At 35.9% G+C, this 25,521-nt stretch overlaps 1 protein-coding gene across 2 annotated transcripts in view; it reads left to right on the top strand.

The window, feature by feature from the left end:
• AP1G1 (adaptor related protein complex 1 subunit gamma 1) overlaps positions 1–25,521 on the top strand; it is a gene marked incomplete at its 5' end in the record, with an annotated part of 77,790 nt that overhangs the window by 36,495 nt on the left and 15,774 nt on the right. For both annotated transcript variants that reach the window (XM_082606041.1, XM_082606040.1), the window contains 11 exons: positions 2,103–2,227; positions 7,588–7,729; positions 9,630–9,726; positions 10,905–10,981; positions 14,505–14,600; positions 15,065–15,145; positions 15,348–15,446; positions 18,884–18,939; positions 20,012–20,125; positions 22,500–22,640; positions 23,378–23,432. In XM_082606041.1, coding sequence (XP_082462167.1) covers positions 2,103–2,227; positions 7,588–7,729; positions 9,630–9,726; positions 10,905–10,981; positions 14,505–14,600; positions 15,065–15,145; positions 15,348–15,446; positions 18,884–18,939; positions 20,012–20,125; positions 22,500–22,640; positions 23,378–23,432 — 1,083 coding nt within the window. The remainder of the gene's footprint in view (positions 1–2,102; positions 2,228–7,587; positions 7,730–9,629; positions 9,727–10,904; positions 10,982–14,504; positions 14,601–15,064; positions 15,146–15,347; positions 15,447–18,883; positions 18,940–20,011; positions 20,126–22,499; positions 22,641–23,377; positions 23,433–25,521) is intronic.

The raw sequence follows: 25,521 nt of genomic DNA, 5'->3' as shown, positions 1-25,521 counted from the left end.
ATGCTTGCTGTTTGCCTGAAGCATGATTCAGTAAGGATGATAAACATTTCAGTGATACCTGATTCTTAGAACATTTTCTTTTACTGCTAAAATATTTATTTATAGAATGATGAAATGGGAAGTTTTAAAAACCTTCAGTTTGAAAAAGAGAAAGATTTTTCTAATAACATTTTAACTTGTGATTTTCTCATACACCTCAGCAGTAATTTTCCTGCTGACATTGTAAGAATGACTGTAAACATCTTCTATTTCAGAAGTTGTTTTTGAAATTTAAATTGAATGTGTAGACAGAAGGGAAGGGTTGTTAGATAATCTTTGTTGATCTCAGAGGCATTTCAGTTTTCCTTGGGATCCTGGTTATTCTCCCTTTGAGGCTTCTTTGACTTGCTCATGATGGTGTAGTCATCCCACAACCTTTAGGTGTTTTTATTGTAGGTACATTGAGAGAGCAGTTTTTAAATAGCTCGAAACAGGTTTATTTGTAAACTCTTTTACATTTCTCAGTTTGACTTTCATACTTACAGGCAGATTCATATGGGAAGTAGTCTCATGTGATCTTACATTCCTGTCTACACCAGTCTGCATCTGAGCCTCTTTCCTTGGAATGCAGTGATTCTAAATGGGAGCATAGTTTGCAAAACCCCTCTTGAAGAGTCTAACTTGTGTATACCCTTTGTAAACCACTGCCCGAGAGGGAATGTTTGGCCTCTTCCATGTTAGTCAAGATGGAATGATAAAGTATATCAGAGTGACTGTGATGTTCAAGAAAGGCTAAGTAGAGGGGCAAACTGTTTAAATACAAGGACCCTTTTTTTTTAAATTGAAGTATTGTTGATTTACAATATTGTCTCAGGTGTATAGCAAAGTGATTGAGTTTTATATATATATATATTTTTTTTTCAGATTATTTTCCTTTATAAATTATTACAAGATATTGAATATAGTTTCCTGTGCTATACAGTAAATCCTTGTTCCTTATCTATTTTATGTGTAGTAGTTTGTATCTGTTAATTACTCCTAATTTATCCTTCTCCCTCTCTCCCCTTTGGTAACCATAAGTTTTCTATTTCCTGAGTCTGTTTCTGTGTTGTAAATAGATTCATTTGTATTATTTTTTAGATTCCACATATAAGTGATACCATAAAACGTTTGTCTTTCTCTGACTTACTTCACTTAATATGATAATCTCTAGGTCCATCCATGTTGCTGCAAATGGTACTATTTCATTCTTTTTTATGACTAATATTCCATTATATGTATATATGTATATATACGTATATATTTTTATACACATACACACACACACCACATCTTAAACCAATCATCTGTTGATGGGCACTTGGCTTGTTTCCATGTCTTGGCTGTTGTAAATAACTACACGGATTCTTAAGCTCTGAGGATTGTGTAAAGAAGAATTATGTAAAGAAGAAATCATATAAAACATTTTAGGTTAATTCCATTACTGGGTTTTCCTCTGGCTTGTGTGTGTTTGTTTACTTCTATATTTGATTGCTGAAACCTCACCTCTCCATAGTACTTGGTTCAAGCCCTAAATGTAGCACTTTCCACATTATGTTAAAGTTAGTTATTGTCTATGTCTTCTTCAGTTGTACATTCCTGGTGTTTAGGACACTGTTTGGCACTTTGGTATGTTTCCAGTTACTGAGTTTTTGATATTCACAATAGGAACCAGACATTAAATACACACATGAGCTTGGTGCTCGTTTAGTATAACCTGGGAATTAAATTAGGAATTAGGTTTATTAAAACTTTATGACAACACTTTAGTAGTTTGTATGAATATGTAGACCTCAGGTAAACTTCACAGATTATTTGGATGGCAAATCCCATAGGACCTTGACAAGATGATCGATTCCAGAACTTGATTATTATTATCAAGATACTGTACTATCTTTTAAACCTTTGCCTTTTATTTAGGTGGTTTGATGATACAGGTTATACCTATGTACTTTAGTTAACCATTGACTCTGGGTTAAAAACATTGCTTTCCTGATTATGGTAGCAATTTCTTAATTTTTTTCTTTTCCTTTTTTCTTTCTTTTTAAAAATTATTTATATATTTATTTATTTTTTATTTGTAGTTGGAGTGCCTCAAGCTTATCGCTTCTCAAAAATTCACAGACAAACGCATTGGCTATTTAGGGGCAATGCTGCTGTTAGATGAAAGACAAGATGTCCATCTTCTCATGACCAACTGTATCAAGAAGTAAGTCTTAATTTCCTTCTTCCAATAACTACTTTGTACTTTTAGGTCTTTTTTATAATAAGACATCAAAAGCTTCTATTTATTGATTTTATATTTACTGTCTAGAATGTATTTGAGCTGCTTTTGGTTCTATAGCTTATATGTAAAGAGGCTAAGCAAAGGATTAAAACTTCTGTAGGGGATAATTTAACTAAATGAAGGTATTGCTGTACATCTTGAGTCATAGCAACTATTTAGCCATGAATAAGCATTTGGACTTTCATAGAATAGAAAGAGCATTGGTAAATCTGAGCTTTCTTATCATATATTTTTTTGAATACCATGAATAATGAAACATTGTGTTTATTAAATAATTACCAGTGTATGTTCTTAATAAATACCATTTAAAGGTAAAAAGAGAGGTCTTGCTTGTCAGCAGTCTAATCCCAGATTTCAGTTGCTGGGAATTATATTTAGCCCTGTGAATTTTTGTGTATAAGTCCTTTTTTCACTAATGGGTGCTTTACTGATTTACTAGTCCAGTTATGTGTTTAACTTACAAAGTTAATGCTTGCCATTCTGGAGAAATTAGAGGACCTGTGAGTAGGGAATTAACAGTTCTCAGTATCTCTCTTTTTAAAAAAAAAAATTATTTATTTACTTATTTATTTATTTTTGGCTGCGTTGGGTCTTCGTTGCTGCACGCAGGCTTTCTCTAGTTGCAGTGAGTGGGGGCTACTCTTCGTTGCGGTGCACGGGCTTCTCATTGCAGTGGCTTCTCTTGTTGTGGAGCACGGGCTCTAGGCAAGCGGGCTCAGTAGTTGTGGCTTGCAGGCTCTGTAGTTGTGGCTCACGGGCTCTAGAGCACAGGCTCAGTAGTTGTGGCACATGGGCTTAGTTGCTCCGCGGCATGTGGGAATCTTCCCTGACTAGGGCTCGAACCCGTGTCCCCTGCACTGGCAGGCAGATTCCCAATGACTGTGCCACCAGGGAATCCCCCTCAGTATCTCTCTTATAATAAATTTCTCTTAGAAAGTTATGGAAGTTTTAGGGTTTCCCTGGTGGCGCAGTGGTTAAGAGTCCGCCTGCCAGTGCTGGGGACATGGGTTTGAGCCCTGGTCCCGGAAGATCCCACATGCCGCGGAGCAACTAAGCCCGTGCACCACAACTACTGAGCTTGTGCTCTAGAGCCCGCGAGCCACAACTACTGAAGCCCCCGTGCCTAGAGCCCGTGCTCTGCAACTAGAGAAGCCACCGCAATGAGAAGCCCACACACCATAATGAAGAGTAGCTCCTGCTCGCCGCAACTAGAGAAAAAACCCGCGCACAGCAAAAAAGACCCAACGCAGCCAAAAATAAATAAATTAAATAAATAAATTTAAGAAAACAAAAAAGAAAGTTATGGAAGTTCTGATGGCCATATTGATTAAAGATACTTTTTGGTTTGTTTTGATTTGGTTTTGGTTTGTCTATTGGTTTAATCTCCTTTTTTAGATTTCTTTTTCATTTATAGTATTTCTGTATTTGACAGAAAGTAGAATCAGAGGGATATAGGTGATCAATTTAAAGACACTGAACTCATATATTTTGCTGTGGTAAAAATTATAATTTAAAATTTCCCAATGGATAATGAAAAATTTCAAAATGAGAATTATGATTGCTTGTAAATACAGAGTGTGTCATGTAAATACATTGACTCTGTGACTTAATTTGGGAGAATCTTGTTCTTTTTGGCCTTGAAATAAATATTAATAACGAAAATACTAAGTTGACTCATTTATTCAACAAATATTTATTGTATACCTGTTGTATGCCAGGAGGTGTTATGAGCTTTGGGGATGGAGAATGAAAAAAATGGACAGAAATCCTTGGTGTCATGGAGGTTACATTTTAGATATTTAATGTGACTTTACACATTTATTCTGGACAGGCCTCTGAAAGTTTCTTTACTTTTTGTTCTTGCATGCTCTGTGCCCTTATTATTCAAGCCTTCAATCAATCATATGCTGATAATTTGGCAGTTCTGCCTAGCAGCAAGTTCATATTAGAGACAATACCAAACTCAAGTATAGGTATGTAGCTTGATAAAAATGGAAGAATAGGCATACAGGCAAAGAAGGAATCTTTGTGTTTAATTTTCATGAGACCCAGTGAAGCCCCAAGTGAATTTAGGAGAGAGCTAATAATAGTTGGGAATTGATCTGGCACTTAAGTTTAAGCTCAGTTAAAGGACTTTGGATGATTCAGTGTTTTTTTTTTTTTAATTTATTTTCTTTATTTTTTTGGCTGCGTCGGGTCTTAGTTGCGGCACACGGGGTCTTCGTTGAGGCATGTGGGATCTTTCATTGTGGTGCGGGATCTTCGTTGTGGCATGTGGTCTTCTCTAGTTGTGGCGTATGGGTTTTCTCTTTCTCTCTCTCTCTAGTTGTGGCGCATGGGCTCCAGGGTGCCTGGGCTGTATAGTTTGCAGCACGTGGGCTCTCTCATTGAGGCACGCGAGCTCAGTAGTTGTGATGCATGGGCTTAGTTGCCCTGCGGCATGTGGGATCTTAGTCCCCCAACCAGGGATTGAACCTGCGTCCCCTGCATTGGAAGGCGGATTCTTTACCACGGGACCACGGGGAAGTCCCCTGTGTGTGTTTTTTTAATCTGTTAATGAATGGGTTTTTTTAATTTGTGAGGTTTTTTGCATTTTGATTATGGGGCATCCTGTGTACCAGCAGTTTTTCTGTTTAATGATGAATGTTTACCTCATTGTTCATTGGCCTAGAAAAACTCTGACATTAATGATCTTGGAATTAAATCTTTAAAAATTAAATATAATACTTTCAGAGCTTGCATTATGCAAATATTCTTAATCATTGAAAAATGATTGAAGAGTCAACTAAATACTCTTGGAAACTAGGACACTAAATGGTAAAGCCATAGTTAAGTTAAACTTTATTTTATCAGTAATTTTTATCTTAAATATTCAAATTGGTAGACAATAGCAAACCTGACTGATTGACACTTTACCTTCTGTTTCCTTTCCTTTCTTTGTTCTTCAGGGAAGCCTAAAACCATTTATTAGTTCATTTAAAATTACCCCAAAAAATAAATAAATAAAAATAAAATGACCAATAATGAACCCATTACAATGTTAACAGAAATAAATTTTTTGATGAAAAACTATTTTTCAGAACAAGAACAATTTCAGTGAGAAGAATGGCATTATTTTACAATTTTGTAAATCTCTTTAATATCTAACCTAATGGAAGCTAGAAGCTAGATGCTCATATTTGCTTCTGCATTCAGTTTCTTATGTTACGTTTTGATTAAGTTTATGAAGAAGATGTAGCCTTTCACAGATAATGTAGTTTAAAAAAGAAAGAGGACTTTAATAACCTTTCAGATTAACTATGGATAATGTTCTATGATAGTATATCAAAACTCCACAAGTGGTAGTTTCTTTAGGGTTAATTACAATGTGGGTTCTGAAACCGTATCAGTGAAGTTTGGTTCTTTGTTATATTAAAACCCATTGGTCTGTCTTACACTTTGAATGAATCTTTTACTCTTGCATGCTTTTTAAACATCATGCTTAAGGCATTTGGAGAAAATTGGTTCACTGAGTTTTAAAGTATTGATAGACTGTCAGGTTCATGGTGGCAATACAAATATTCCAAAATTCTAATTTTCACTTCAAAGCTTAGATTTTATCATTGGCAACAAATATTGTCACTTGTTGCTCTTGAAGTGATAAGCTTACTTGGCTCTTCTTCAAGAAAATGTTTGGCAAATAATCACATCTTAATAATTATAGTTGTCAGTTATTTTTCAAATAAGAATGATGTTCATTTTAAAAGTAGCTAGTTTGTAGTTTAGCTTGCAAATGAAGCAAATACACAAGTGCTTTTCTCTGAGATTGCCACTTTACTCCAGTATGCATCACAAGTACTTTATGCATACTTTCCATTTTGTCACACAGAATGTTAAAAAATGTGCACTCAAGAGTCAAGGTATATGGGAGTTCCCTGGGGGCCTAGTGGTTAGGATTCTGGGCTTTCACTGCAGTGGCCTGGGTTCAGTCCCTGATCAGGGAGCTGAGATCCTGCAAGCCATGTGGCGTGGCTTTAAAAAAAAAAAAAAAAGAGTCAAGGTATAATAAAACTAATCATTTTTACTGCTTTGTCATGGGCAGTATTAAGTGAAACTCCCTCCCTACCTCCCTTCTTTCACTCTAAGTGTGTGGCAGTGTATTCAGTGACCACTATTATAGTTTGGTGCCTCTGCCCTGATTTGTGCTAACATTCCATAGCTTTTCCCCACCATTGCCTTTGCACTATCATGATGTGCGGGTGTCAATAAAGCTGACAAATAATGAGTTAGTATTGTGAAAATAGTTTGTATTTCGTGGACCCCCTGAAACAGTCTTGGAGACTTCCAGAGATTCTTTAATCACAGTTTGAGAACCACTGAGCTAAACGATTTTAAAATGCTCTTAAAGCTGGTGGAAGTAGCATAACTCAACATAATAATTCAGCTTCTGAATTGTAAGAGTTGGTTTTAATATATAAATGAGTTTACTGGTTCAAGCTTTTAATATTTCAGCTTTTCTGAAAGTATACTTCAAGCTGGTTTAGAAATAATTTTGTACAGTAATCAATGCCTGTTAGAAATAGAATATTTTGTATCTGTATCACTAGATACTGAGCCTCACTGTAAACATCTAGCTAAGTTTATGATGGTTTAATTACCTATCTTTTTAGTTACTAATTTTTTCTTCTTTTGAATAAATAAAAGTGTAAAAATTAATGTAACATCAAGGTTAATACTATATCATAAGAGCAAAGACCTTATGGTATAGTATTTAGAGTATAGAGTGTTTAAGTATAGAGTGTATAGTATAGAGTGTTTCTGTTGTGATGTTTAAGTCATCTTAAATGCTCTAGCAGTAGAGATTGTTTTCTGATTTTTTTTAAGGTTTTGGTTACTGTATTACTTTTTTTTGTAGTTAGTAATAGAGCATATTAAAATCTTTTAAATATACAGTTGTGCTTCATATTCTGTCATTGCTAGTTTTTACTTTCAGTGGTTTGCTGAATTTCCTAAAGAGAGTTGTCTTTTAACATCCAACAGATAGCATGTTGTCCAGTTTATGTTGCTTTGGTATTTGGAAACATTGGGTTGCAAGCATGTAGAACAGACTGTCAGTCAGTTTGCTGTGTTGTAATTTGTAATAAAGTTAGAATAAACACTTTTTGCAAAAATAATCCTAATAAATATTTTCCGTATTAGAGAAATCATGAATCGTTCAGAGCTACCTCGTTAGATTGTGAAGCTTCTTCATGGGGAGCACCAGGCAGGGCATGTTCACTTCTGCCACCTTCTTTCTTTTGCAGTGATCTTAATCATAGCACGCAATATGTACAGGGGCTAGCACTTTGTACCCTCGGCTGCATGGGCTCCTCAGAGATGTGCAGAGATCTTGCAGGAGAGGTAGAGAAACTCCTGAAAACCTCCAACTCTTACTTGAGAAAAAAGGTAACTTTCCATGAAACCGAATGTCTGCGTTTGGATTAGGGAGTATTATGGAGATGAGAAGGCAGATTATTCATATTTGAAACCTCAAATGATAATATAACTTATCTTTCCCTGTGCAGTAAATGTATTTTAAATGATTATATATGAATCAGTTATTTATAAATCAAAATCTTTTTTATACTAATTTTGGAGGTGATTTTTTTTTTTTTTTTTTTTTGCGGTACGCGGGCCTCTCACTGTTGTGGCCTCTCCCATTGCGGAGCACAAGCTCCAGATGCACAGGCTCAGCGCCCATGGCTCACGGGCCCAGCCGCTCCACAGCATGTGGGATCTTCCCGGAGCGGGGCAAAAACCCGTGTCCCAAAAACCCGTGTCCCCAAAACCCGTGTCCCCTGCATCGGCAGGTGGACTCTGAACCACTGCGCCACCAGGGAAGCCTGGAGGTGATTTTTTTTTTTTATTGCTATTTAACTCTCCAATTAATAAGTGATTGTGAACACTTTAATTCTCTTAATTCGTTGTTTTTCAAGGAAATGATTTATAAACAAGCAAATGTTATTGGACCCTAGATAGCATACCTAATTACTTTCTAAATTACCTGATTCTAAACAGTATTAAACAAAGTGATAATGAACAGATCTTTACGAATTTATTTTAGTGCCCATGTCTTTGTATTAGGGCCTTTGAATCTTGGAAGTGCAGTTCCATTGGGACCTAGATAATTATTAGGGAATGATGTAGAACATACTTCCTAAAATTGATATATCTAAATGGAATAGTAATGGAAGACAGTGATCTTATTCACTTATTTGCTTTTATTTGTTGATATAAACATTTTGTTGTTATTTTATTGTGCTTGAATCCTAAAACCTTCATAAACAGAGGGTAAAATTTAGGTCTTTAGAAGTGAGTCACATAATATTGTCTGGTTGGCGTTTATTGTGCCTCTGTATTAATGGTGTGAGACAAAGCTGTTGAAAGGGTCAAGCTGTTTTCCAGGATCATGCACTATTAATGATGGCTACAGACCAAAGCCAGTCTTTTCTCTTAAAAAATGTGTGGGCTGCTCTTGTTCAGAAAGATTAAATAAATAATTAATAAAGATTAATAATTATTAAATAAAATAATTCCTACAGATTAGGAAAAAAAATTGTTTCCCCCAACTGTAGCATGGAAAGAATTAGCTGAAATCTTTTCTTGTTAATGTATCTAAACTTTTATGTTATTCAATTCCAACAAATAGTAGTTATGGTTCCTTTTGCCAGGGGTGGGGGCGTTTAACCAAAATCAGTCTTTGAATGTCTTTCTTTCCTGTGAACAAGTTTCTTCAGTAGAGACTAGCTAACTGAGAGGCGTTTAACTAAGATCCTAAGTAACTTTCAAATGATTTTCTTGATTTCAGTAGAGAGTGAATTGGGGAAAGTATAGGTATTATTAAAAGCAGCAGCAGATTTAAAGCATCTGCAGTATATATATCTTTCAGTTGCATAATGTTTTTATAAAACCTTTTGGTCTTTTTACTCAGAAGAATGATTATCACAGATGGAAGTCTTTATTTTTTACTTTGCAAAACTCCACATAAATTATGTTTAGCATGTTTGATAAGTTTGTGTTAACCATGGTCTAGTCAAGAAAGCTTTTGTCCACTTATTTGGTAATACATGACCAAAGAGACAGGTGAGTTAGAAGTTCTCGTTAATGCAGTCAGTATAAGTTGGAAAGCCCTAACCAGTTAATAAATAACTAGTAAGTCTGATAATAATAAATAATAAATCTGATACCTAACTCCTTTCTTTTTTCATGTAGGTGAACTAGTTGATGAGGTTTTGTTGTTTATAAGATTGGTTGTCCTGACTTAATTGAAATAAATCTTCTTTTGTCCTTTTTATGTTTTTTATAGGCAGCACTTTGTGCTGTTCATGTCATCAGGAAGGTTCCTGAACTTATGGAGATGTTCTTACCAGCAACAAAAAATTTGTTGAATGAAAAGAACCATGGTAATGTGATTTAGATGCACTCATGAAGTACTGGGGGAGAAGGAGAAAGAGAACAGGCTTCAGGCAGTGTTGGCCTTCTGTCTCATGCAGTGGACTCACCTTTCTACTGTGCTTGGACGCTTTTCCAGGAAGGGCTAATGGGTTGAATCTCTCTTCTACTCCCATATCCTAGTTTTTGTAATTAGAGATTGATTCCTTTACAGTAAGCTTGTTGTTTTTCATTTCTGGTCCTCTTTTACTATATTAAAAATACTGTATTAAGTAATAGTGTAATTACAATGGATCCTAGCCTTGATTTTCATGTGTAAAACCCTTTGATTTCCTGACTATTTTATAATAGAAGAAAAAGATATTTCTTTATTGCTTTGCCGTAGTAGTGTAAGATTTGTGAAACTACCCTTAGGTTACTTGTAACAGGAATTTGTAATGGGTACCCAGATATATTTTTATAAAGCTTGAGAGAAATTAAATGAAATGTGGCAGTTCTTTACCGAGCATTTTATTCTTCTTTTGAAGTCAGTGAAACAAGTTCTGAGTGAAGAAAATTCTTGTGTCCTAAATGCTAAGAGAAAAAATGGTAACGTGTATTTAATTTGATTAATGCAGTCCTGTGCCTAGAAGACTCAAAATATACTTGTTGAACAAATGAATGTTTAGGGTACTTATTTATTATTTAGTGAAAAGTATGGTGTGATTCTTTTCACTCACTCTTGACCAAGCAAATTTACTTTGTCATTCACAACTACCTTGGGTTTTTCATATATTTTATCTGGAAATTTAAAATCTTAGTAAGAGTTTTCTTCTTGAAATATCTATCAAAACTCAGCTAAGAGCTTATTAAGTCTGGAGCAGGTGATGTCCAGTTTATATTGACTAGGAGCATGTCTTTATGGATATTCTCAAATGTAGAGACAGGTGTATTGGTTCTCATTTTTTAGCAATTATTTTGGTCATATAACTTTAGAATATTCTGTTTTGATTGACATCACCAGTATTAAATCAGCAGCTATCTATTAATACCTTCTTTGTATTCACCTCAATGCTTAGATTCTTTGAGAGATTAAAAAACAAAAATAGCAGCTATCCTTTTGGAATTGACCTTCAGAACTCAAAGCCTTGTACTATGAAGTTGAATAATATAGCCTCATTTTTAGTTTTCATTGGTTCTTTTCTTTCAGGTGTCCTTCACACTTCTGTAGTCCTCCTCACAGAAATGTGTGAGCGAAGCCCAGACATGCTTGCACATTTCAGAAAGGTAGGTGCCATTCTGTATATCTAAGCCTTTCTTGATTGAAAATGGTTTTCCTGAAAAGTACATGATTTTCTCACCTATGAATGTCCTTTTGAAAGAAAGCTGTGGAGCTGAATAAAGGACTTAAACAGCCCTGCTGTGTGGTAGGGCTGGAAGCCAGATTTAGGCATATAAGAACTGGCAGTAATGCAGTGTTTTCCCTTTCATAATAGAAGTCTTCTCTCATTGTTGGCAGACACACCAGTCTCTCACGTGCTTTATCTGCTGTTTTCACATTGAAGTTAGGAAATGTAACCTGAGGTCAAATTACACACAGGAAATATGTGTGTGTGTGTGTGTGTGTGTGTGTGTGTGTGCGTGCGTGTGTATGTAGTTTAAGGCAGGTAATTTATTTTTTAAGGTGAAAACTGCAAACTGAAATTTGACATTACTTTTACCTAACATAGGGTCCCCCACTATTCATTTTACGCTGTGGTAACTACAGTGATGGAAGTCTCTAGCTTTCTTAAGTCCCTCCCTCCCTTTCTTAGAGCATTCTGAAGTGGAAATTTTTGTCTCCATTTACGTTAGAAGGCACTAGTAAGGAGGACCCAGAGAAAGACTGTTCTTTGGGTAATTACTTGCATTCAGTTCCTTTTATAGGGTGCTGATCACTCCATAAATTGGGCTTACTTTGTACTTTAGATCTAATGAAGCTCTAATAGCAGCTCTTTTTTGGGAGGCTTTTTTGCCCTCTTAGATGTTCATGTATTGATTAAATTATTATAAAATAGTATGAGGCCCATATCTGTCCCTAATGCTTGCTTTGTATGTTTTGTTCCTGTTGTCTGTTTGGAATCCTGCTGTATGTTAGAATGAAAAGGTAAGAATTAACCCTCTTTTAGATGGTGCATGCTGGCCTTACGTCCTTAGTGGTTTTTGTGTATCCATCCACAAATGTGGCTTTTAAAAATATACTAATGCTGAAGCTGTGCTTAATACTATGTTATTTGTCCTAGCATTTTTGGCTAACTTCCTAGTCCAGGTTTTGTCTTGTCACTTAAACTCCTGACTCCAAAGTCAGCCTTGGATTTCAGTTGCAGCCTTTCCTGATTTGTAAGCCTCCTTCTCTGCCTTTCCTTTGTCTTCACTTGAGAAACTTTGAGCACTTTCCCATTGGTGATGGCAGTTCCAGATCAGTTTGGATCCTTGACGCCAAACACTGCTTCTTCTTGAAGCAGATATTTTAGAGCCGTGTGGGTAACCTCATGCTTTAAAAAGCTCCGTACATACTTCTGAACTTTCAGTTCAGACTTAGAGCTTTAATTTCCCCCTTACTTGCCCTCAATCTTGCCTTGAAGTTTTGGGATGTTAAAAGTTTTTTGAGATAGAGTGGGTGGGCATCAACTGATTTTCATGGCTGCAGCCTTTCCCTTTGTCATTTTATTTTGTTTGTCTTGTTATCAGTTTTAGTATTTTGTTTGTCTTGTCATCAGTTTTGCATTTTTGTCTGAAAAATAAAGCTGGGTTCTAGGAATTTGTATGCTGAACACTTAGACATTTGTGCTTTTTGTCCCGGGGTGCTCTTATGTGGTGTGAGTTTAGTAGCTGAAGGAAAAAGGACTTCTCTGAGACAGAAACCAGATTTAAAAAAAAAAAAACTTAATTAATTAATTAATTTTTTGGCTGCATCAGATCTTAGTTGCGGCACGCGGGATCTTTCTTTGCGGTGTGCTGTCTCTTCATTGCGGTGCATGGGCTTCTCTCTAGTTGTGGTGTGCGGGTTTTTCTCTCTCTAGTTGTGGCACGCGGACTCCAGGCTGCATGGGCTCTGTAGTTTGCGGCATGCGGGCTCCCTCATTGAGGCACGTGAGCTCAGTAGTTGTGGCGCAGGCTTAGTTGCCCTGTGGCATGAAGGATCTTAGTTCCCTGACCAGGGATCGAACCCGTGTCCCCTGCATTGGAAGGCAGATTCCTTACCACTGGACCACCAGGGAAGTCCCCAGAAACCAGATTTTAAAAAGTAATTGAGGATACGGGTAGTACAAAAAAGGAGACCATTGGGAATTATGCAAGGCGAGCTACTTTTTGTGCAGAGCTTGGTAACTAGATGATCCCGGTTTTATTACATTTTAAAGCAGTTTATACAGTTATATTATTCTGACCTCTAATATAAATCTGTCCACAGTTGACAGATTTAATGAGGATTCTGTTTAGAATTTACAGGTCATTATAGCTTAGATTTGTTTTAATCTTGGAGTTGTCCAAATTAGATTTTTGTTTAGGTGACTTATGAAGTGCTTAATTGAAGTGTTATGGCCAAACTTATTTAAATTCCCACAGATTATGTTGTCTTGTATTTAGTAGTAGACTTAGTGTTGTAAATGTTTTGAGTGTGCACCTTGGGCAGAGCTTGGCTTTTCTTTCAGTCTTGATCCCCTTTTAGAATTGGAGAGTAGGGAGGAATCCAAACACGATGAGAAAAAAATAATTGAGTTGCAGCAAAGTTGGGGCTGTTTTGACTGCCTCCAAAAGAGATATGATTCAGTTTGCTTTGGACACTTCTTAATGTTAGGTGGTTAGAGTTGTTTATATAGCTAAATTGGGTTTGTAGTTAGAGACTGGAAATGTTCTTATTGTGGCAGACATTTTGGAATAGGGTTTTAACCTTAAATGATTGATCAACAGAGTTTGAAATGAATGATAATATTTAAAGCATTTTTAAGTTCAGCTTGACAGTAAAATTGCCTCTACTATGTGCTGTGAGTCAGTCTAATGGACAGAGTAAAAAGAAGAAGGGCATTCTGACCATAAGGAATGTATAGTTTCATTAGTGAGTTAAGACAGGCAACAAATGTATAATTAGGTGCTGAAATGAAATTTTACCTAAAATTGTGTCACATGAGTTAAGAATAGGAAAAGGACATTATTCATGGCCTTGCTGTCTTCCTAAAGTGAAGGATACAATTTTTCATGTGTCTGTTCCACTTAGTCAATGTTGGAGGCTTTTATATTCCCTGTTGTTTGTTGGAAAAGGATATAACGAGCCAAATATTAAGAGGAGAGAATTTTTTTCTCTATTTGAGATAGTTTGTTTTAAGACTATAATTTTAATAAAATCACCAGTATTTTGGATGTGATAACATTTTATATCCACATGTGTCGAATGTGTTAAAAACTGAATATATTTGTGCAACCTAGGTGTGTCAAGTCCTATAGAAGTAGAAATGCAAGATGCCCCATAGGTACCTGTTTTACTTGGTTCTCAGAGGCTTTCTAACCTACTGTTATTTATAGTACCTTTCCGTGTATAACTCTGGAGTAAAAACATCTAGTTTGTTTTTAATTGAGATATTCCTTCTTGAGTTCTTGGCCAAAATACTCCTAAGTTATATTTATCAAACATCAACAGTATACTAGTATATTGTATCAGTAGAATTTGCTTGGACTCAGACCCTTGCATCCTTTTTCTAAGTCAAATTACCTGCCTATTCATGAGAAATTCTTTGATGTTCACTGTTTTTTGATGCATCTCTCTTCCCCGCAGCTTGTGCCCCAGTTAGTTCGTATTCTAAAGAACCTCATCATGTCCGGATATTCACCAGAACATGATGTTTCTGGGATCAGTGACCCCTTTTTGCAGGTGAGGTTGAAAGAAAGTTTTGGATAAATGATATATTTTGGAATAGATTTTTCCTTCCTCTTAGGTTTGTGTTGGGTAGAGATTTGGTAGTTAATTGATTAAACTAATTACATTAACAAATGAATAGTGACACATTTCTGTATGAGATTAATAGGATAAAATTATAGTTGTAATAGTCAAATCATATACTACATGGAAACTTGATTTACCAATATAATACAGCTCTGCAAGTGGTGGTATCCTTTGGCTGTGAAGTGTCAAAGTGTGGGTTGTCTAATAACTTCATTAAGACATAGAACCATGTATAACGTCTCTAAAGATAATGTTTAAATTTCTTCCGTTTTGAATTTTACCATTTCTATTGGGATCTAAGACTTCAATTTAAGTTATTTGAATTTCATATCAGGCGAAGTTCCTTTGTGCCAGGCGGAACTTGTTGACATTTGTCATATTTTGCACATTAGGTACGAATTTTGCGGTTATTAAGAATTTTAGGACGAAATGATGATGACTCAAGTGAAGCTATGAATGATATATTAGCACAGGTGAGTAGACCAAACCTTGCATTTAAGTAAACACTCATTTTAGTAAAGCAGGGTGTAGAATGATTGTGAGTAAATGGAGCAGTTTTTATTTGTGTTTTCTCGTTGGTGGCTGTAATCAGTCACAAAATGTCTCCTGTTACCTCTGGATATTTTTTGGGAGCATTGTTTTGTCACTTTTGTAACACCCTCTGTGTCTTTTCAGGTTGCCACTAATACGGAGACTAGTAAAAATGTAGGAAATGCTATTCTTTATGAAACGGTTTTGACTATCATGGATATTAAGTCAGAGAGTGGACTGCGGGTAAGTCTTTTTAATCTTTTCTTCCCTAAACATTTTATTTAAAATAATTGACTTGGATTTTGGAAATGAATTCCATTTGGAAATTAACTTTAGTAAGGAATGATGCAGAATATATAGTGCTTTTTTTTGGTATCTGAAGTATCATTTTCTCCACTGAAGGCTTAATATTGATTATAATAGAAACTGGAAGAGCTTAGGTATGATTAGAAACATAGATAATGTTAAGTGAAGGAAAAATTTCTTTCTTTCTCTTTTTTTTTTCTTTTTTGACCACACCATGCGGCATATGGGATCTTAGTTCCCCGACCAGGGATGGAACCCATGTCCCCTGCATTGGAAGCGGGGAGTCTTAACCACTGGACTGCCAGGGAAGTCCCAAGGAAGCATTTCTGAATGAGCTTTTTTTAGAGCCATGATTTGAATTGGGCTCAATCACTTCAAATAAGACATGATATTTGAGTTAATTCATTTCTCTAAATATTTATTTTTATTTGAGAAATAAACACAAAGTAAAAGAATTCAAACAGTACAAAAGGTATGCAGGGAGGAAGATGTCTGTCTGTAGCTTTCATGTGTGGACTCTCAATTTTTCTAGTGGGAAATATGGTTACTATTTTCTTTTTTTTTTTTTAACATCTTTATTGGAGTATAATTGCTTTACAATATGGTGTTAGTTTCTGCTGTTTAACAATGTGAATCAGCTATATGTATACATACATGCCTTCCCTCTTGCGTCTCCCTCCCACCCTCCCTACCCCACCCCTCTAGGTGGTCACAAAACACCAAGCTGATGCAGCTGCTTCCCACTAGCCATCTGTTTTACATTTGGTAGTGTAAATGTGTCAATGCTACTCTCACCATTTTCTAATGTACTTTTTTTTGGAGATATTTTATCCATATTTAAATGTGTCTGTACATGTGTATTTCTTGTCTACCCCACTTTTAAAAACTTTTTATTTAAAATAATTTTAGACTTACACAAAAGTTGGAAAAATAGTTCAGAGTCCAATATTACCGTTTGCTCAGCTTCCCCTAATGTTAGCATCTTGTATAACTGTAGTATAATTACCAAAACTAAGAAGTTAATATTGGTTCAGTACCATTAACCATATTACAGACTTCATTCACATTTCACCAGTTTTTCTACTGATGACTAATCCTTGATCCCACATTGCATTTATTGTCATGTCTCCTTAGTCTCCTCCAATCTATGACATTTCCTTCATCTTTCCTTCGTTTTTGTGACTTTGACACTTTTGAAGAGTACTGATCAGTTACTTTGTAGAATGTCCCTCAGTTTGGCTCTGTCTGATATATATATATATATATTTTTAATATTTATTTATTTATTTGGTTGTGCCAGGTCTTAGTTGTGGCATGCAGGCTCCTTAGTTGTGGCATGCGAACTCTTAGTTGTGGCATGCGTGTGAGATCTAGTTCTCTGATCAGGGATTGAACCCGGGCCCCCTGCACTGGGAGCACGGAGTCTTAACCACTGCGCCACCAGGGAAGTCCCTGATATATTCTTTTTTTAAAAAAATTTTTTCTAAATTTATTTTTTGGCTGCTTTGGGTCTTTGTTGCTGCATGTGGGCTTTCTCTAGTTGCGGCGAGCAGGGGCTACTCTTCGTTGCGGTGTGCAGGCTTCTCATTGCAGTGGCTTCTCTTGTTTGGAGCATGGGCTCTAGGCACGGGGCTTCAGTAGTTGTGGCACATGGGCTCAGTAGTTGTGGCTTGTGGGCTCTAGAGCGCAGGCTCAGTAGTTGTGGCACATGGGCTTAGTTGCTCCGCGGCATGTGGGATCTTCCTGGACCAAGGCTGTATTGGCAGGCGGATTCCTAGCCACTGTGCCACCAGGGAAGTCCCCCCACCCCGATACATTCTTATAATTAGCTTGAGGTTATGCTTTTTTGGCAAGACTACCACAGAAGTGGTGTGCCCTTCTCAGCTTCATATCAGGAGGTACCTGCTATCTGTTTGTCTCATTACTGGTGATATTAACCTTGATCTTTTGGTTAAGGTGGTGTCTCTCCACTGTATAATTGTTTTTTTCCCCTTTGTAATTATAATATTTTGGAGGAAACACTTTGACACTATGCAGATATTCTGTTCTCCTCAGACTTTTACCCACCATTTTAGTACCCATCAGAGGATCTTGTCTGCAGCAGTTATTAGGGTGGTGTTCTAATGATACCTTTCTATTTCCCTCATTTTTTCCTCATTAAATAATTGGAATTCTTCTATAAGGAAAAACTCTCCCTCAAGAATTTATTCATTCTTTCAACCATTTATTAGTATAATAATTGCTAACCCATAGCTTTGTAAGAAACAAATTTACTACAGTATTTGTGTATAGTTCTTTTTGTCATCTGGGTTGTTCTGCACCTTACACATTTCATGTTAGGTGAAAACATTATGTTGGAGCTAGTTTATATTCATGTATAGAGACCTCGTTTTAAAAAAGGTTGTGGTAGAATATTCATAATATAAAATTTATCATTTTAACCATTTCTAACTCTGTAGTTCAGTGGCATTAAGCACATTCACATTGTTTTGCAACCTACACAACCATTTATCTTCAGAACTATTTGGTCTTCCGAAACTGAATCTACGTACCTATTAAACAATAACTCTCCCTTATCCCCTGTCCCCAAACCCTGGCAACCACTGTTCTACCTTCTGTCTCTATGGATTTGCCTGTTCAGGACATTTCACATAAATGGAATCATATAATATGGGGTGTTTGTGTCTGGCTTATTTCACTTAGTATAATGTCTTCAAGGTACATCCATTCGCAGCATGTGTCAGGATTTATTCTTTTTAATGGTCGCATACTATTCCGTTGTATGGATGTGCCATAGTACACGTAGCAAATTTGCTATTAATGGACTCTCCTATCATTTGTGATTACAGATAGTGTTGCAGTAGATTTTTGTGCATATGTACAAGTACATTTGTCAGCTAAATTCCTAGAAGTGAAATTGTTGAAGCAGAGGATATAGTTTCATTTTGTAGCTTTTATTTATTTATTTATTTATTTGGCTGCACCATGTGGCATGCGGGGTCTTAGTTCCCCAACCAGGGATCAAACCCGTGCCCCCTGCAGTGGTAGCACAGAGTCCTAATCACTGGACCACCAGGGAATTCCTCATTTTAAATATTTGCAGTTACTGCCAGGTTTCCTTCCAGTGAGGCTGTTAACAATATTATTTTTCTGCTAATGATATAAAAACTTTAAAACAATCTTTCAGCAGAAGTAAAATATGGTTTTAGGAGCTTGCCTTCAGAATTTTTTTTTTTTTGGCTAGCAATCTATAGAAGTACTAACTAAACTACCACCTTTAAATAGTTTGCACCTATCAGAGGCCAGAAAGTGACCCTTAAATAATATAGATATTTGATTTTCCTAAATTTTTAAGCTATGCTGTTTCTCTATAGGTCCTAGCCATAAATATCCTGGGTCGTTTCTTATTGAACAACGACAAGAATATTAGGTAAGTCAACTGAAAAATGTCTTGTATCTGGCTATTATAAACTCAGTGTACTCAAGAGTGACTTTGCTCAAGACCACACATGTATTGAGTGACATATCTAGAACTTCAACTCAGGATTTTTATTTTTAGTCTGGTATTAAAACCATTTTGATAAGAATTTGAGTATTTGCCTCTTGAGTTAATTTTTAGTCCTGTTTATACGTTAGCATTAAGAGTCAGCAAACTTTTTCTGTAAGGGACCAGATAGATGGTCAGTATTTTAGATTCCATGGGCCTTAGGGTCTATTTGGCAACTACTCACCTCTGCCTCTTGGTGTGAAAGCAGCCATAGACTGTGTAAATGATGAGCATGGCTGTATTGCAGTAAAAATTGATTTACCAAACCAGACAGCAGAGGGCTGGGTTTTTGCAGATAGGCTGTAGTTTGCTGACCCCTGCTCTAAATTAAGAAGAAAAATATAACATTTCAGTTGCAAACCTGGAACATGTTTGTGAGCTCCAGCTATTTTTTTAAAGTAGATGAATTTATCAGTATTATCTTCTATTCTTGTCATGTTACAATTGAAAAAATGTGGAAATAATCATTATGGTACCCTGAATTATCTTCTTCCAGAAGAATTCTTAAATACTTGGATCATAAACTCACATTTTTCCAGGGGCAGTTTTGGTACTGGTATCAAACAAAAGCAGAGGAAATATAAATGGTAAAATTGAAATAATTTCTTCTTGTGTTTTGGGGCTCAGACAGCCTGAAAAGGCATACTATATACTTATTTTGTTGTACTACTTGAAAGAGTTTGGAAGAATCAAGTCAGTCACTTTTAGAAGTTTAAATGGAATTGACCATGAATACAAATCTAAATCTCAGGCTTCTGGTTGCCACAGCTTTAGATTATAGTGTTTTTTATGGCTTTACTGTGTTTCCATTTTACTCACTAATCTGTCTTGTCTTTTAAATATTTAACAATGTATGCTTTCCCTTAGTCATTGGACATCTTCTTTGTCGTTAAGCAGAGAACTATCCTGAATTTTACATTTTAATTCTGTTCTTCTGCAACTTTATGTCATGCAGATATGTAGCTTTAACATCTTTGTTGAAGACTGTGCAGACAGATCATAACGCAGTACAGAGGCACAGAAGTACCATTGTGGACTGTCTAAAAGATTTGGATGTCTCAATAAAACGGTAACAGATTATTGAAAATTCTGCTCCCCACCCATCACCTGATAACTTTGTAATAGTTTTGAGAGGGAGAATGTTGACATTTATGTATTTAGTCATTATTTTCACAGAGTAAATCCTTTTTTCGAAAGGATTGGCAGGGAGAAGTTTAGATTAATGAAAGAGGCCAGTACGGAATACTGAAGTGCACACTGAAGTTGTCCTTGGTTCTTTGATGAGTAAAACAGGTACACATAAGCTGGGCATATGTTTACTCAACAGAGGTACTGTGTTCTGTGTGTTGGAGGATGAAAATACGGAGTGATCCATCGGCTGAGTGTTTTATCACAATGCTGAAACTCAAATTGCTGACAGCACACATTTTCTCACAGTACTTCAAGATACTAGAGGCGGCCATGTTTCTTAGAACAGTGCATCTAGGAATGACTTTTAGGCAGCACATAGGACTTAGAAAAGGCATGTATATTTTTTCCTTGATGTAGTAATTGTACTGTTTCTCTTCTTAGAATAACTGTAGTTGTTTGTAAAACCTAGTTATAGTTGGCCTCAGTGAACTTTTGGTTTACTGTTCAAACCAGAAAAAATTAGATTTGAAATGATCTCTGAAACTATTCACTTAACAAATATTCATTGATAATTGTGTTCCTTTTATTTGCAGAGAACAGGTGCTAAGTGCTTGGGCAAACTAAAGATAAGACCTAGAGTCAGTAATAACAACTTTTACATAGTACTTTGCAAAGGATTTATAAGCAGTCTCTCAGTTGGTTCTCAGAGCAAGCCAGTAAGAGACTAGGCAATTACTTCTATCCCCAATTAACAGATTAAAATACAGTACCAAAGGAATCAAATGACTTACTCCAAACCTTACCCCTTGGACATGGCAGACGTGGGAATAGAAATCAGACTTTCTGACTTCTATTGTGTTGTTTCTCTATAGCTCATGACTGGGCTTTGCTTTTCAAAAGTAAAACCTGGGTCTCTTTGACAGGTTATATAACAGTAGGAGCTTAGACTCTGGAGCCAGAAAGCCTCATTTCAAATCCTAGCTCTGCCCTTAATAAACTTTGTGTAGTTACTTAGCCTTCCTGTGCTTCAGTTGTCCCATATGCAAAATGTGGATACAAGGGCACCCACTTCAAAAGGTTATATGCAGGATTAACTGGATTAACATGTGTAAAGTACTTAAGCACTGTGTAAGAATTAGGTATTATTGCATTTCTGTAAGGACTGAGTTTCTGTTGCTTGTAGATTAACTAAGATGAAAGTATTATTAAATTGGTATTTTTGAAAGTTAATTATATGCCATGTTTGACATTATTGACCAAATGTGAAAAGATGCCTGTAGTAACCTTATAACTTTTATATGTAAAACATGTCCATATTTGCCTTCATTGCCAAATTTGATAGGCGGTTTTAGAAACTCCTATTTGCTCTCATAACACATACCCTTTTTTTCCTTTTCATGGCTCTTATTCTCTTTTTCAGTTTTTTTCCCAGCTTTATTGAGATATAATTGTGTAAGTTAAAGATGTCCATCACACTGACTCGTCACACTTATCTGTTGCAAACTGATTCTCACTGTAGCATTAGTTAACACCTGCGTCCTATCACATACTTACCATTTCTTTTTCATGGTGAGAATATTTAAGATCTATTCTCTTAGCAACTTTCAAGTATATAATACATTGTTATTAACAATAGCCATCATGCTGTACATTAAATCTCCCCAACTTATTCATCTTATAGGTGGAAGTTTGTGCTCTTTGACCAACATCTCCCCATTTTTCCCACCCCTCAGACCCTGGTAACCACTATTCTAGTCTCTGTTCCTATGCATTCAGCTCTTTTTTAGCTTCCACATATGAGTGATACTGTACAATATTTGTCTTTCTCTAACTTATTTCACTTAGCCCTCAAGGTTTGTTTTTATTCTACTCTTCTATGTACCTTTTGATGTAAACTATGTTACATCATCTTTGGACTAAAGTGGATGTAATAAAAGGAGAGTATGGTGACTATATATCATGTTTTAAATGAATAATGCAGAGGTATTATCATTGGGTAATAATTTTTTTGCCTCTCTTTTTGAGCCTTTTAAGTATTCTAAATTTCAGCTTCATAGAATAGATTGCTGAACTCAAACTGCATTTTTGGTCTTTAGTAGCATATCTCTTGGGGATTTTTGAAGAAAAGTGTTGATGAACGTTCAAAATAAATTTGATAACTTTGGTTATCTCATGTGCAAAGATTGGGATCATAAGATCATGCAAAGACATCAATACATCCACTAGTGCTTGGTGTTCAAAGACAACATACCTGGGTCTTTGTTTCATTCCCACTGTAAATATCATAACTTTTTTTCCCTCCCCCCTGCAAGGCGTGCAATGGAATTGAGTTTTGCCCTGGTAAATGGGAATAATATTCGAGGCATGATGAAGGAATTGCTTTATTTTCTGGATTCATGTGAGCCAGAATTTAAAGCAGACTGTGCATCTGGAATCTTCCTTGCTGCAGAAAAGTAAGATTTAATTTTTATATTCATTGGTAAAAAATGCTTGGAACTTTTTGGAAAGCATCTTTAAAACATGGGGGAAATGTTGTAAACATGTTTAAACATGTAACATTTATTTCAGGCTTCCCATTAGAAATTAGGTTTGAGAAGGCCATTCTAGCCGGTATCTAATGTTAAGCATTATGCTAAGACCAAAATAATCCGACTTTTATAAAATCTCCTCTTTTATCTGTTCTTTAACCTCTCATCTATGATGTCCTTTTGATGAAGAGAATAGAAAAGTTACAGCATCTGGATGGTGGTTCTGTGTAAAACTTTAAGGAAGAAGCACCTCAAGATTTTGGTAGTATGGTTGTTTCTCCTCTTTTCACTGTGAATTTAAGGGAGCAAGTTTCTAGTCCTGGTGTGCCTGGGTCTCGGAAGAGTCCCTTTTCTTCTTTCTTCTCTGTCCTCTCCTGTCCTAACTTTATGATGTATTTTCTGAAAAACTGGAGACAGAGTCCCCAGTTCTCAGCTCAGCAACTCCTATTGCATATTACGTGGAACATCTGAATTTGACTATGTACCATTTCATCACCCTTTGAAATGGGAATTGCTGCTAGTTTTGAAGGTGAAATGGGTCCAGGTATAATCACTTAACCTGTGAACCTAAAAAATGCTGTAGGACAGGATTTTTGAAAGTCACTGAGCAGAGCTTAGTTTATAGGTTCCAGTGTTTTCACCTAGTGCCATTATTTTCTCAGGTATGCACCTTCCAAACGGTGGCATATAGACACAATTATGCGCGTTCTGACGACGGTAAGTAGTGTTCTTAAGTCAACATATACTAAGGGCTGGATGTGTCGATTAACGAGTCAGACAAAGCCCTTGTTCTCATGAAGCTTATGTTCTAGTGGGGGAGATAGGGAATTCGTGGGGAAATATGTAACACTCTTGTCAGGCAGGGGAAAATGCTATGAAAAATACTAAAGTAGCATATGGGACTATATTGATGGCAGAGGAGGATGGGATATGGGGCAGTGGGCCAGGTGTCTTAGGTAGAAGAGGGCAGGTCACTCAGAGGAGGTAACATTTGAGTAGAGAACTTGGTTAAATGAGGAGCTGTGCAAAGATTTGGGTGAAGAGTGTACAAATCAGAGGGAACAGTAAGTGTTTCAAAGCCCTAGGGTAGCAAACAAGCTTGACCTGTCTGGAGAGCATCAAGAAGGCCAGTGAAGCCAGTAGAGTGAGAGAGGCAGATAATGGTAAGATTGATGCAGGGGCTAGATTCTATAAGGCCTCACAGGAGTTAGGATTTTATTTTGAATATGATAGGAAATCATTGGAAAGTTTTGAATGGCTAAATTCTGGATTTTAAATTATGATTTTATACAATATCCTTTCTTTGGTAGTCTTCCAGAATTTTGGAGCTTCTCAGTCAATCATTCAATTAATAGACAGGGATGAGAGATTTAAGAGTAAAAATGAAAATGTAGTGGCGTAACTATCTATGTCTAATTATGTCACCAGAAGTAAAAAACATTGACAAAGTTGACCACATTAAAATTTAAAACTTGTATAGCAGAAGGAAAAAAAATCTACAAAGTTAAAAGGCAGATGACAATTAGGGGAAAAACCATTGTAACATATGACAGTGTGTTAATATTTTTAATCTATAAATACTTCACAGTTAATAGGAAAAAGTAAAACACTAAAGGAAAAACTGGCATTTGAACAGACATTTGACAAAAGAAGAAATGGCTAGTTAACATTGAAAAATACCCTTACTCTTAAAGAGATAGTAAATAAAATAAAAGTGAGGTGTCATTTTTCACTTGTCATACTTTTTAATCTAATTCCTAGTGCTAGTTAGAAAATAGAGAACAGGCAGTACTCTATTAATTCTGTTTTTAGAACTTTCTGTTGGAAAAGTAAAAAGTCACTGTACAAAAATGTATATACAGAAGTGTTCATCCTAATCTTATTTATAATAGGGGAAAGCTGGAAACACCTAGGAGTCTCCAAATGGGCATGGGTTAAGTAAATTATGAAACATCTGTAGGAGGGAGTGATACCATTGAAATTTTAAAACTTTCAATTAAATAGTTTACCTACAATGAATTAATTTTGTAAAAGTTTAAAAGTCAGTATACTTAATTGGGAAATTATATTCTAACAAAAGATACGATGGTTTTTATAAGGCCCAAAAGAAGGGAAAAATTAGAGCTCCTGAAGAAAAATGTTTATCAAAATCAAAACCTTTTTAAAAAAAATTGCTCCAACTTTTCGGTTTTCCAATCAATTTATGTTCTCTTTTTATATGATCATATGATTTTTCTTCTTCAGCCTATTGATGTGCTAAGTTAAGTTAATTGATTTTTTAAAGAATTATTTATTTAATTGAAGTATAGTTGGCTTACATTAATTGAATTTTGAATGCTGAATCAGCCTTCCATATCAGGAATAAATCCCACATGGTTGTGACATATAGTTTTTTTAATGCATTATTGTTGTATTTGATTTTCTAATTTTTTAAAGGATATTTGCATCTGTGTTGATGAGAGATATTGGTCTATAGTTTTCTGTTCCTGATGTTTTCTTTGATCCATGTGTTATTTAGTAGTGTGTTTTTTAATTTCCAAATATTTGGGGACTTTTCAGCCATCTTTATATTACTTATTTCTAGTTTAATTTTGCATGATTTCTATTTTATTTATTTATTTTAAAATATTTATTTTATTTATTTATTTTCATCTTGGGCTGCATTGGGCCTTCATTGTGGCACGCGGGATCTTTTTGTTGTGGCGCAGGGGCTCTTCATTGCGGAGCGTGGGCTTCTCTCTAGTTGTGGCACGGAGGCTTCTCTCTAGTTGTGACGTTTGGGTTTTTCTCTCTCTAGTTGTGGCTC

The sequence above is a fragment of the Mesoplodon mirus genome, assembly GCF_964341445.2.
Source record: "Mesoplodon mirus genome assembly, chromosome: 19".
In the NCBI taxonomy this organism is placed as follows: Eukaryota; Metazoa; Chordata; class Mammalia; order Artiodactyla; family Ziphiidae; genus Mesoplodon; species Mesoplodon mirus.
Note: the sequence above shows the minus strand (reverse complement) of the source record. Positions and strands in the feature narration are given on the sequence as shown.